This window comes from Ovis aries, chromosome 19, assembly GCF_016772045.2.
Source record: "Ovis aries strain OAR_USU_Benz2616 breed Rambouillet chromosome 19, ARS-UI_Ramb_v3.0, whole genome shotgun sequence".
In the NCBI taxonomy this organism is placed as follows: domain Eukaryota; kingdom Metazoa; phylum Chordata; class Mammalia; order Artiodactyla; family Bovidae; genus Ovis; species Ovis aries.
In genome coordinates, this window is record NC_056072.1 from 13,307,117 (window position 1) to 13,321,317 (window position 14,201).

At 46.3% G+C, this 14,201-nt stretch overlaps 1 protein-coding gene across 1 annotated transcript; it reads left to right on the forward strand.

Annotated features, from left to right (window-relative positions):
- Positions 1-3,266: 3,266 nt before the first annotated feature.
- On the forward strand, positions 3,267-13,698 carry ZNF619 (zinc finger protein 619). The gene is given in 6 exon segments (XM_027958037.3): positions 3,267-3,476; positions 4,029-4,111; positions 6,997-7,197; positions 8,000-8,113; positions 12,333-13,557; positions 13,559-13,698. Coding segments are annotated over 4 exon segments (1,488 nt in total). The 5' UTR covers positions 3,267-3,476; positions 4,029-4,111; positions 6,997-7,163; the 3' UTR covers positions 13,674-13,698.
- The last annotated feature ends 503 nt before the right edge of the window (positions 13,699-14,201 follow it).

Consider the following 14,201-nt stretch of genomic DNA (forward strand, 5'->3'; position numbering starts at 1 on the left):
TTTAATCTGTGGATTAAAGTCTTTTTGTCTGGGCTGGGTTTATGAGGCAGATTGATGGTACGATTGTTACTGTCCTCATTGGAGAAGGAATTCTGAGTCCCACTCTGTCCAGACTCAGATACTATCAAGTCATCACACAAAGTCCTAAGTAATGTTCTTGAGGGAAATCATGATAATTAGACCACTGGGTTAATTTTCTTTCCTTGTACAAATACACATCTCATAAATAACTAAAATCCCAGATGCTTCTGATGCTCAAGAGTAAATTTTCTTACAAAAATACACTGTAGGTAAACAAATACTACATTTTGATAGGTTGGTTACTTAGTTACCAGTTCCCAGTCATTTCTCATTTTTGTTTAGTGGCATTAATAGGCAAGTGATACAGTGTAATAGTTGCTCTGATAGAGGAAATACAGGCAATTTTGGGTTACTTGTCCTAACAAGGACAAGGGGGGTTGTCTAAAGTGGAATCTTCAGCTTCCACCCAGAATATGGTGTGGGGGAAGGGAGGTATGAATCTCAGGCATGTAGAAGACTTGCCAGAGACCACAGGACTGGGAAGCCAGGTGTTGGCTCTGTGGTGGGAGGATAGTGTGTAGAAAGCCATAGAGTGCTTTTTAAATAGAGTGATGTCTAAAATTTACATTGTGTCCTGTTGAACGAACTGAAACATGGGACAGGAAGAGTTGGGAAGGTCAGGTGGTTTCAAGTTTGGCAGTACTCTTTAAAGGTCCAAAGCCCAAAGTAGCACTGGTGAAATTGTATTGAGGTTCATGAGCTGCATCTTCCTAGTATTCCTAGAACTGCATATTCTAGTTAGCATTCATGATGATAAAAATTTCTGAATGCCTTTTTGTCTGAAATCTTCCCTAATAGCTCAGTTGGTAAAGAATCCATCTGCAGTGCAGGAGACTCTAGTTCGATCCTGGGTTGGGAAGATCTGCTGGAGAAGGAATAGGCTACCCACTCCAGTGTTGTGGCCTGGAGAATTCCAAGGGTTGTATGGTCCATGGACATGTATATTTGGGGCTTCCTGGTGTCTCAGTTGGTAAAATGTCTGCCTGCAGTGCAGGAGACCCAGGTTCAATCCTGGCCCGGGAAGATCCCTGGAGAAGGAAATGGCAACCCACTCCAGCATTCTTGCCTGGAAAATCCCATGGTTGGAGGAGCCTGATAGGTTACAGTCCACGGGGTCACAAAGAGTGGGACACAGCTAAGCAACATCACTTTCAGTTTTCACTTTGCTTGTCTTAAAGTAGTTATTTCCCCCTTAAGAATTTTTACTTAGAGCACATCAGATAGAAACTGCCCAGGTGAGCCACAGACCACACAGGTGAACGGGTGTGTGCATCGTCATTCACCTGAGTCATGTCTGACTGTGTGATCCCATGGACTGTAACCTGCCAGGCTTCTCTGTCCATGGGATTCTCCAAGGCACGAATACTGGAGTGGGTTCCCATACCCTCTTTCAGGGGATCCTAACTGACCCAGGGATTGAACCCATGGTGTCTTCTGCCTCTTCTGCATTGCAGTTGGATTCTTTACAGCTGAGCCACGAGGGAAGCCCCAGACGGGTTTGCCTTGACTTCAAATGCCGATTGCAAGGCTCTCAGGCCTCTTGCACTTCTCAGGGTGCAGTTGTGATTGGAGTTCCCATGACTGCCTCCTTTGTTAATAGAACTAAGGCATGTTGCAGGCTTCCCAGGTGGCTCAGTGTTAAAGACTCTGCCTGCCAAGCAGGAGGCTATCCCTGCAGGTTCTATCCTTGGTTCCAGAAGATCTGGAGAAGGAACTCAGGAACATTTGTTATAGGCCTGTCACAAAAGGTAACTCGGAACAGCCAAATGGAAATGCATGAGTTAAGGTATGAGGGAAGGGGCACACAACTTACACACCCTGTCTAGCTTGCTACCCTCCCAGCACCTTTATGTTCATCCTGGGAACTGCCTTCCCTTTCTAGAGTTTTTATGAAATTTCATTAGGTAGGCATGTTTGATTGAATCATTGGCTATTGGTGATTAGTTAGATCCCCAGCTCTTCTGCTCCAGGCAGGTTGGGAGGTGGTGGTGGTGGTGACCAGGTCACCCACGATGGATGACTATGAAGTTGTGGTTCCTCTGCTGAGTAGCACCCCCTCCCTCCCCGCCCCATCCCCATCTTGAAGTTAGGAGACCCTAGCCACCGGTCATCTCAGTCAAAAAGGACAGTCCTACCACCCTGGAGACTCCCCAAGAATTTAGAAGCTTCTTGTGTCAAGAACTGGATGCGAATACCAAATACGTATTTCTTAAGTCATAGTATTACACCCTGTGTATCTGTGATAATTTGCAGTTTATGAATTGAGTCAGTTAATCTGTTGAATTTATGAGTTTGAAACTATTTCCATTCTCAATTGAGAAACTGAGGAAGAGTTTAGTAATTTGCCAAGGCCATACAGTGAAGACAATTCGAACCTAGTCAGATCTCAGATTTCATGATTTTAGGTCACAGTCCAGGCCATCAGCCACTAAACAGGGGAGACAGGCTATACTCATGAGGTTAAGTTGCTGCTAGCAAGTGTGGGGCTTCCCTGGTGGCTCAGACGGTAAGAATCCGCCTGCAGCGTAGAAGATTGTGTGCTCGATCCTTGGATTAGGAAGATCCCCTGGAGGAAGGCGAGGCAACCCACTCCAGTATTCTTGCCTGGAGAATCCGCATGGACAGAGGAGCCTGGCGGGCTACAGGCCGTGGGGTACCAAAGAGTTGGACAAGACTGAGAAGGCGATGGCACCCCACTCCAGTACTCTTGCCTGGAGAGTCCCATGGACGGAGAAGCCTGGTGGGCTGCAGTCCATGGGGTCACGGAGGGTCGGACACGACTGAGCGACTTCCCTTTCACTTTTCACTTTCATGCATTGGAGAGGGAAATGGCAACCCACTCCAGTGTTCTTGCCTGGAGAATCCCAGGGACGGGGGAGCCTGGTGGGCTGCCGTCTCTAGGGTCGCACAGAGTCGGACACGACTGAAGCGACTTAGCAACAGCAGCAGAGCGACTGAGCACACACAGCAAGTGTTAGCGCCATAACTTAAAGCATCACAAGTATAATGTAGAATCTCTGTCCTTGACGAAGTGTCAACTTGGCGTAAGCAGCCACAGATACCAGCTAATGCGCGCCCAGTCATCCGGTATCTGGCTTGCGGGGGAACCATGGAGAAAGGCCAGCCTCCGCGCTTCCTAGAGAGGCACCGAGAGCGCCAGTTGGGAGCGCTTCCGCCTTAGCTACGTTGGGTGCTGGCACTCGCGCTCGCCGAGTTGCCGGGAATTCCGCGATCCTGTTCCCGGGTGGCGCAGTCCTCCTCATCCTGACGCTTGCCGAGCAGAGGCCTCTAAAGCTCCGCGAGCCTGAGCACAGCCCTCTGCTGGAGAGGAGCAATCGATCTTTCTGCCCTGAAGGGCCGGCCCGACCTCCTTCCTCTGACTCGCGGTACTCAGGGTAGGGACCGGTCACGTTTGGAGTCACCTGTTTCCCAGGGTGGAGTGTTCAGATCCGGATGCGGGCTTCGGTTCTCAGCGCCCAACTAGGAAGTTGTTTGTTTTACCCTTTCCTCCCGGGGCCAGAACTCCGCTTGCATTTTGTTCTGCAGCCCTTGCAGAGATCCAGAGGCCTGTATTACCCTACTTTCTCTGCAAAAGCTTGTTTGGGATCTTTGCCAGCCATGGTCAATAGAAGCATTCAGTGCAGACTACGTAGTAATGCATTCAAAGTGGGCCAGGGATTTTCTTAAAAGTCAGATGTTCTGCAGTCCTTGACTCTTGCTTCAGAGATTCTTTCTAGGAATTTCTGTCCTCATCAGGCAAATTTGTAGAGTGTACAAAGGAGCAGTGGCAGCGCGCAGTGCATCGCTGTCGGGGGTGCAATGAGAACATCCAGAGTGTTCTGAGAATATCTTTCCTAGGGTAGTGGTGAGGAGACTGAGGGAGGAAGAGGTGGCAAGTGTGAGAAACAAGATAGGGGTAGTTTCACTGTGGTTCTTCCCCCTTTTAGCTCTCCAGGTTTTTGCTTTTCCAAACAGAAAGGGCAGTGCACGAAGCCAGGAGTCATCAGCCATTCTCCAGACATTGTCCCAGGTGAGCTGAGTTTTTTTTCCAGCTTTCCACATTCAGAACAGATATGAAAGGGCATTACAGGACATGCCTTGGCCAGTCCTGTGCTTAGCTTTGCATCCATCAAAGAGTATGGCAAAGGAGTTTGTTAGGGGAGTTAATGAGGGAGAGTAGAATAAATTTGGAAGGATCAGGTGTGAAAAGAGGGAAGCACCAGCCTAGAAATTCTAGAAAGTGAGAATCTACATCCAGGCAGACCGCGAGGACGGTGCACAGATGAACAGGTTTGGCCTGACCAGGGGGCTCATTAGAAAGGCAGAACCTCATCTACTGAACCAGAGTCTACATTTGTACAGTATCTGGGGAATTAATGGGCAAGTTAAAATTTGGGGAGCACTAGTCTGTGTGGCAATACACAGAGGAAGGCCACCTCCTGAGATTAAACAGGCATGCCCACAGGAGGAGTTTGCTCTGCAGACCACAGAGTCAGGGTGCAATGAAACCCAAATTGGGAGCATTGGAGGGTGTGGATTGATGAGAGAGGTGAATTCTTGGACGAGTGCTGAGTTTGGCACTGAAGCCAGTGCCTCTAAGTCCACTGCAAAAACTGCAGCTTAATCTGTGTTGAAAGGCTGTATTCATTGTTGGCACAAATTCATGCATCATTAAAGGACATTTTCCCTCTCAAGTTTTCTTACTGATGGAGGATGATTTCAGTGAATTTCTCTCCAGAGTCCTAGACCATGCAATGAGAAAGCTGGTGTGTCATGTAATGGATGTATCATAAAATGAGAAAGCTCCATCCCAGAAACTTAAGAGCAGTGTGTATTTGGCTCATTTTTCTGGACCTTGGACCATCCACTTCTGTTTCAGCACTTAAGCCAACATCAGTTCCATGTTAGGAAAAATTTTAACATCTTTGGGGTCAGTCTTTTCTCTCCAGGGGCTTTGCCTAAAGTATGGTAGTCATGGGGGATTATGTTCCACTAAGAAACCCCCCAACTGAGGAATTCCCTGGCAGTCCAGTGGTTAAGACTCTGGGCCTCCACTGCAGTGGGTGTGGGTTTAATCCCTGGTCAGGGAACTAAGATCCTCCATGCTCTGTGGTGGGGCCAAACAAACCCCAAGTGACAGTGGCTTAAACAGGGAAAAAGCCTCTCTCTCACACCAGAGGAGTCTGGGAGAGGCAGTCTAGGGCGAGTGTGATGGCTCCACTACCATCACACATCCAGGTTCTTTCTATCTTTCTGCTCCACCATCCTAGCACTGGCTCTCCTGCCCAAGGTTGCTTCACAGTCTAAGGCGGCTGCTTGATCTCCAGCATTCATCTGCATTCCACCTAGAAGAGGAGATGCTAAAAATGCAAACCTCTCAGCTGTTCTCTTTTAGAAACCTCTTAGAAGTGAGATAGATGGATGGATAGATATATTAATAACTGTCAGTCTTTGCTACAATCTCTTATGAGAAACATTTGCTATTTGGAATCATCTAGGAAGTTCCCCCAATCTCATCTGTTGTTGTAATAAGTGCTGAGATTTATATATTATCATGTGCCAGGTGATGTTTGCTTTACACGTACTAATTCATTCCATCCTTACAAGAGCCTCATCAGCTTGGTATTGCTAGTATCAGAGTTTTTTAGATGAAGAAGTTGAGGCACAAAAACTTAAGTGTCTCATCTAAGTTCGTACAGCTAATGGCTATAGTGGTGGAATTTGAACCTAGGGAGTATGACTGTAGAGCTGGGCTTGTCAACCTTAGCACTGTTGATGTTTCGGGCCAGGTAATCCTTTGTTGTGGGGGACCCTCCTGTGTACTGTAGGCTGTTAAGTAACATGCATCCGTGGCCTCTAACCACTAGGTGCCAGTAGCATCACCACCCCCCGGAGGTTGTGGCAACGAAAACGAAAACAAAAACTGGCTCCAGACATCGCCACATATTCCCTGCTGGGCACAATTGCCCCCCACTGAGAACCACAGCTCTAAAGTCTCTGCTGTTTGCCATGAAATCTGTGCTGCCTCCAAAACCTACTTCCCATGTAGGGGAATCAGCAGCCCCACTGATTCTTTAAAAATGTATCTGTCTTATTTTGGCTTTGCTGGGTCTTCTCTGCTGCACACAGGCTCTCCCTAGTTGCAGGGGCGGGGGCTGCTCTCTGGTGGTGTGGGCTCCTAATTGTCGTGGCTTCTCTTGTTGCAGGCCACTGGCTCTAGAGCGCAGGCTCAGTAGTTGTGGTGTATGGGGTTAGTTCCCCCACGCCATGTGAAATCTTTCTGGACCAGGGCTTGAATCCCAGTCCTCTGCATTAGCAGGCAGAGTCTTAACCACTGGACCATGAGGGAAGTCCCCTGTTAATTTAATAATGGAGAGGGAGGAAGTGTCAGCAAAGGAATGAAGCAGAATGATGAGAGATGGAGCTGGATGTTGAGAATCTGCATATTGAAGAGAACAGAACAAAGGGTACATAAGTAATTAGAGAGGTGTGGAGGGTGGAAGCCCTAATGTGAGGGAAGATGGTCAGGGCTGTGCTCTCAACTGCTGACTCTCGAGGAAGTAGAGGCAGAGTATTAACATTCAGGGTCACAGTGTCTGTTCTCCACTGTTCAGTAAGGGAGCCACTAGCTACAGGTGCCTATTTAGATTAAAATGAATTAAAATTAGAAATCCAGTTCATCAGTCACACTAGTCAACTTTAGATTTCCCGGTCAAGGTGTTATCTGATTTCTTCACTGTATAGTTATTATTTTTCCCTCTGCAACTGATTGGGAATCATTTAAAATCATGCAGATACCCTGCTCATCAACATTTCCTCCTAGATTTTGCACCTAGCAGTGGTTCTTGTCTAAATGGGTCTTTACAGTGATGGCTACAAGTCCTCTGCTTCTTCTTTGGTGGCTCTTTTTTCCAGGACACGCCCTCCCTGAAGTTCAGGCCCCTCCCTTTGCCTCCAGCTAGGGCTTGAGAAGAAGCCTATTGTTTCAGGAGCCAGTGACCTTTGAGGACGTGGCTGTGTCCTTCACCCAGAACCAATGGGCCAGCCTGGTCTCTGCTCAGAGGGCTCTGTACAGGGAGGTGATGCTGGAGAATTACACAAACATAACTTCCTTGGGTGAGTCCTGCTTCCTTCCTAAAACTCAGCTGCTGCCCTTGGGGGCTCCTGGCTTCCTCTATAATGTATCTGGGATCTCTAATACTACCAGAATTGATGCTCCATGAGCTGAGCTCCCCCATCCTCAGTTGCAGGAGTAACTAACTACTGGAGAAAGATCTGGGTTCAGTTCAGTTTTAAACAAGACTTCCCCGAAATTCCGTGGCAGTCCAGTGGTTAGGACTCCACACTGCCAAGGGTGCGGGTTCAATCCTTGATTGGGGAACTTAGATCGCACAGGTTGAGCAGTGTGGCCGAAGTGACAGTGAAGTCGCTCAGTCGTGTCCCACTCTTTGTGACCCCATGGACTGCAGCCTACCATGCTCCTCCGTCCATGGGATTTTCCAGGCACGAGCGCTGGCGTGGGCGCCACTGCCTTCCAGGCTCCCTTCTTTCCCCGGGAATTCTCCTGGGAGGGGCTTTGCCCGGGGGTCAGAGCGCTGAGAAGGCTCCATACTCCTCCCTCCACTCTTTCAGCCCCCTGGTGGGGACTGTGGCCCCGTCTTCTCTGTGCGAGTCTCCCAAGGCCTTCTGTACCCACTTCCAGTGACAACGTGGACTGCCTGTGCTCTCAGAACCGGAGTAAGCTTCCTAGGCAAAACAGTTTGAGCCCTCCTTTCATCCCGCGAGTCTCTCCACACTGGCCTCCCTTCGTCTCCTGGGACGTCACTGCTTTTTCCACCTGGCAAAGCAGAGGGTAGACTGAGAGGGGTCCGAGGAGACTGTCCTCAACTTTCTATTCCTTTTCTGTGTCCTTCAACAGCATTTCCATTCCCCAAATCAGATCTGATCTTCTGGCTGGAGCGAGGGGAAGAACCAGGGCGCCTGGATCCCTGGACACTGGTTGGGAGAGAGCACCCGAGAGGCACCTGCAGAGGTGAGCAGGAGGACCTGCCATTCTCTTCTCCGTAGAGCTTCAGCCCCAAACTGGAAAAGACTAGTCCAGACCTTTCATTTTCTGTCATTCTTCTTTGTAAAGCTAAAGGATTTCAAACCTTTAGTAGTGCAGATAGACTTCTGTTGATTAACTTAAGAATACATACAAAACAGAGAACTTGTTTCTGTAAGGACATTTTGTATGTGTTTGTGTGTGTGTGTGTCAGAGAGAAACTGTCGCAGAAGAATGGACTTTTTATAAATTCCTAAACGCTGAAGTAGGAAATAGCTTTTGAAAGAAACCCTGTTTATTTTGGGGAGTGTTTTTCTACTTTTGTTAAAACAAATGCCGTTGGCATCTTGATAGAGATCGCGTTGACTCTCTAGATGACTTTCGGCAGTATTGACTTTTTTTTTTTTTTAAGATTGATCTATTTATGGCTGTGCAGGGGCTTCCTTGATGTGTTCAGGTTTTCTCTGTTACAATGAGCAGAGGCTACTCCTCCTTGTGGCACAAGGCTTTTCTGTTGCAGTGGCTTCTCTTGTCGCGGAGCACAGGGACTGGAGCACAGGCTTAGTCGTTGTGGCTTACAGGCTTAGTTGCCCCGAGGCATGTGAGCTCTTCCGGGAACAGGGATTGAACCCATGTTCCTGGCATTGGCAGGTGGATTCTTAACCAGTGGACTGCCAGGGAAGTCCAGTGCTGACATTTAAACAGTGTTAGTTCTCCCAGCTCATGAACATGGAATATTTCCCATTTATTTCTGTCTTCTTTGGTCGTTTTCATCCATGTCTTGTAGTTTTCAGAGTAGAGATCTTTCAACCCCTCGGTTAAATTTACTCCTAAGTATTTTAGTGTTTTCAATGCTGTTATAAATGGGATCAATTTCTTTATTTCTCAGAAAACTCATTGTTAGTGTATAGAAAGTATTCAGATTTCTATATGTGAATTGTATATCCTGCAGCTTTACTGAATTCACTGATTAGATTTAACTGTTCTTTTTGTTGAGTCTGAATGATTTTCTATATTTTAAATCTTGTTATCTGCAAATAGAACAAATTGTATTTCTTCCTTCCCAATTCTGGTACCTTTTCTTTCATTCTTTTTTCTTTATTTTTTGTCTGTTTGCTTTATGTAGGATTTTCAGCACTGTGTTACATTGGAGTGGTGAGAGCGGACGCTCTTGTACCTAATCTTAGAGGAAAAACTTTTAACCTTTCACTCTTGAGTATGACGTTAGCTGTGGGCGTTTCATTTATGGCCTTTTTTATGTTGACATATGTTCCTTCCCTGTGGCAGTGGTTTAGTTGCTAAGTCATGTCCAACTCTTGTGAGCCCCTGGACAATAGCCTGCCTGGCTCCTCTGTCCATGAGATTCTCCAGGATTAGAATACTGGAATGGGTTGCCATTTCCTTCTCCAGGGGATCTTCTCAACCTCAGAATCAAACTAGTAACTCCTGCATTGCAGACAGATTTACCAACTGAGCTACAAGGGAAACCCATGTTCCTTCTCTACCTAATTTGTTAAGAGTTTTTATGGTGAATGAATGTTGAATTTTGTGAAATTCTTTTCCTTTACCTATTGAAAGTGAAAGTCACTCAGTTATGTCAACTCTTTGCAACCCCATGGACTATACAGTCCATGAAATTCTCCAGGCCAGAGTACTGGAGTGGGTAGCCTTTCCCTTCTCCAGGGGATCTTCCCAGCCCAGGGATCGAACCCAGGTCTCCTGCATTGCAGGAGGATTCTTTACCAGCTGAGCCACAAGGGAATTCCCGGAGTGGGAAGCCCACAGGGGAAAAATACTGGAGTGGGTAGCCTATCTCTTCTCCAGCGGATCTTCCTGACCCAGGAATCGAACTGGGGTCTCTTGCATTGCAGGCACATTCTTTACCAACTGACCTTTCAGGGTAGCCTTTAACTATTGAGATGGTCATATGATTCTTTTCTTTCATTCTATTCATGTGAAGTTTCATGTCAATTGATTTGTGGAAAGCATGTTTATTTATTGGGAATGAGTGGTTTGCTTTTATGTCTTTTGGCTGAGGGATCTTCATTCCTCAGCCAGGGAATAGAAGAACCCCTGCCCTGCTGCAGTGGAAGCACAGAGTCCTAACCACTGGGCTGTCAGGGAATTGAAGTTAAATGTAAAGAACTATCCACAGATTAGGTGGATAGTCTTTCTCATTCAGTTGCCCCTGTTCTTAAACTCCCTCAATCCCTAATGCTATTCAGAACCTCTGTAAACCAAGTGCCCCTTTCTGACTCACCCCAATTCTGTCTTCATCTAGTGCCTTTAGATTGACTCCAACACTTGAGCCCACCTTGATGTAAAAAGCTTTCCCAGGGGCCCACCTGCAGTTGTCAGTGTCTCGCTTTGCCACAGCTGCACATTGTCCATTTAGCCTGTCAACAGCTTTGGCCAGTAGGACTTTCCTGGAGCGATGGAAATGTTGCGTATCTGCACTGTCCAATATGGGAGCCATTAGCCACATGAGCATTTGAAATGTTGGTGATACAACTGAGGAACTGACTTTTTAACTTTGTTCCATTTTAATTAAATAGCCACATGTGGTTGATGGCCCTAATCAGACAATGCAGCCTATAACAATTTTAAACACAGCCTCCAGCTGCCTTTTAGTTTCTAGATCAGTGGCTGTCAAACCCTAGTGTGCGTCAGAAACACTTGCAGCGCTTGTTAAACACAGACTGCTGGACGCCACCTCCAGAAATTCTAGTTTGGTAAACTGGGGTAGGGCCTGGGAACCTGCATTTCTAACGAGTTCCCAGACCATGATGGTCCTGGGACCACACTTTGAAGACCTCTGTTCTTGAGACTCTTGAACTGTGTTTTTAAAATTCTGGGTTGCAACTCCTTAGTGCGTTGTGCTCATCATTTAAAAATTAGACTAGATTGGGCTAGACTTAAATAAAATAGACCAAACTAGTATAAAATCCGTCATATATTCGTCATTCTTATTAAGGGTCGTGTTCTTCAAAACTCTTGTTTCCATGGGATCTAAACGGTGAGTCAAGGTCAGAAGCACTTAAGAAACACTAAGCTAGCAGTTTCACGTGGCAAATCCTTGGTGCCTGGAAAGGCAAACATGACTTCTCTGTTGTGGCGCCACCAGTAAGAGTGTGGGTCCCCTTTCCCCACCAGTGGCCGCCTGCAGTCTTAGAAGGGTCTGAACCAGCCATGTCTTTTTTCCTTCCACAGTTAAGTCTCTCTCCCACTGGACAGCACACGGGTTTCGCAATTACAGTCCTTTTATGAACCCCTCACAATCTGCAGTGTTACACACCATCCTTTCCCCAGTCAGGCTTGCAATATAAAACATTTCTTTAAACATTACAGGATATTCTAAAGCATTCGAACAGTTTCTTGCCTTGACGGGGGCCTTGAGTTCCACCGTTGCAAACAGCATCTTCCAGCCCTCTGGATGCTGTGTGCTGTGAGAGCTGCTTACCCAGCTCTTTTTGCTCCAGTTTAAAGATCTTCTTCAACCTCAGCTCCATCTGCTTTCTTTTCTTTTGGCCACGCATTGTGATTTGTGGGATCTTAGTTCTTGATCAGGGATTGAACCCAGGGCCACAGAAATGAGAATGCTAAGTCCTCATCACTGGATTGCCAGGTCATTCCCTCCCTCTGCTTTTTTAATTGCTTCCCATTCAGCATTTTCTCCACCCTATTCCTGTTTTTTCTTCTTCCATTTGTCTCCACTAATAGTTTTTGCTGTCTGTACTGATTTTGTTGTCCTAATGGCATTGCTTGCTTTCTCTACCTCCAATATTTTTACTTTTCCTTCAGGGTATCATCAGGAGGCTATGTCTCTCTCCAAAAGTACACATGTCCTGGTCATGGCATTAATAGTTCTGCTTAATCCCTTTCTCCTTTCAGCTTAACTAGGTGACTGTTATGTTTTCTTTTATTTCTTTTTTTGGATACCTTTATCATTATATAATACCCTTTCTTTTGTTACAGTCTTTGTTTTAAACTGTATTGTGTCTGGTATGAGTATTGCTACTCCAGCTTTCTTTTTATTTCCATTCCCATGGAATATCTTTTTCCATCCCTTCACTTTCAGTGTTTGTGTGTCTTTATTACTTATTTAAAATTTTTATTTCATATTAGAATACAGTTGATTAACAGTGTTGTGTTTCAGATGTACAGCAGAGTGATTCAGTGATATCATGTAATGTTTTCATCATGCTAGGTCGTGAAACCAAGACTGAGAATGGAGGGCAGACTGCAGAGCTGAGCATTTCGAAGGGACCAGAGTCTCACAAGTTGATAACGGAGGTGCTGCTGGTGGATGTTCCCAGGCATCCTTTCTTTGAGAACAGCTTAGAGAAGCTGCAGCTGTTTGACCCAGGGAATAAAAAACACTCAAAGAATGGCAATTTCACAGATTTGCCAGTCCAGGATCATCCATCCTCCACTGTTGAAAGAGAAGAGATAGCCAGACAATTGCAAGGAAGCTGTGGTATCTGCATGCATCTCATTACTAAGCAGGGCCTCCCTAGAGAACAGGTATTTTATAATTGTGGTGAGTGTGGCAGATATTTCAACCAACATTCAGACCTTCACCAGCATCAGAGAATTCACATGGACAAGAAGCCCTACAAATGCAAAGAATGTGGCAAAGCCTTCAGGTATAACTCAAAACTGTCACGGCACCAGAAGATCCACACTGGGGAGAAACCGTACCCTTGCCAGGAATGTGGACAAGCCTTCAGTCGAAACTTGCACCTCCTTCAGCATCAGAAACTCCACGGGGGAGAGAAGCCCTACGAATGTAAGGACTGTGGGAAAACCTTCAGCTACAACTCAAAACTTATCCGGCATCAGCGAATCCACACTGGGGAGAAACCCTTTAAGTGTAAGGAATGTGGGAAGGCTTTTGGGTGTAACTATGACCGCGTCATCCATGAGCGAATTCACACTGGGGAGAAGCCATACGAATGTAAGGAGTGTGGGAAAAGCTTCAGTTCAAATTCAGTCCTGATTCAGCATCAGAGGATCCACACCGGGGAGAAACCTTACAAATGTAAGGAGTGCAGCAAGGCTTCCCACCGAAGTTCGCTGTTTCTCCAGCACCAGAGGTTCCACACTGGGGAAAAGCTCTATAAATGTAACGAATGTTGGAAAACTTTCAGTTGTAGCTCACGCTTTATAGTACATCAGAGAATCCACACTGGGGAGAAACCTTATGAATGCCAGGAGTGTGGGAAGGCGTTTAGTCAGAAAATCACCCTGGTTCAGCGCCAGCGAGTTCACACTGGGGAGAAACCTTATGAGTGTAAAGTGTGTGGGAAATCCTTCAGATGGAGCACAAGTTTCATTCACCATCAGAAACTGCACACCAGGAAGAAACCTGACCAAGTTACAAGGCCATCCCCGGTGAAGCCCTGCCGCCCCACTTCAGTCCTATCCCCTGTCTCCCCAACATGCACCACCTGCCCCAGCCACGCCAGGGGCTCCCCTGTCTTGTCCACGGGCACCGCTGCTTCCTCCTTCTGTGCCTCTCTTCCTGTTGCTCTTGTTAACTTGTTAACAAGATGTTACTTAATACTCGTTAACCTTTCTCCTGCTTCATTTTTTTACTCGAAGGCCAAACTTGCCTGCTACTCCATTTATCTCTTGACTTCTGATTTTTGTATTCCAGTCCCCTATGATGAAAAGGATGTCTTTTTTTGGTGTTAGTTCTACAATGTCTTGTAGGTCATAGAACCGTTCAACTTCAGCTTCTTTGGCATTAGTGGTTGGGGCACAGACTTGGATTACTGTGATATTGAATGGTTTGCCTTGGAAACGAACAGAGATCATTCTGTCATTTCTGAGATACATCCAAGTACTGCATTTCTTGTTGACTCTGAGGACTACTCCATTTCTTCTAAGGGATTCTTGCCCATAGTAGTAGATATAATGGTCATCCGAGTTAAATTCACCCATTCCAGTCCATTTTAGTTCACTGATTCCTAAAATGTTGATGTCCATTCTTGCCATCTCCAGTTCGATCACTTCCAGTTTACCTTGATTCATGGTGGCTCTGACAGTAAAGTGTCTGACTGCAATGTGGAAG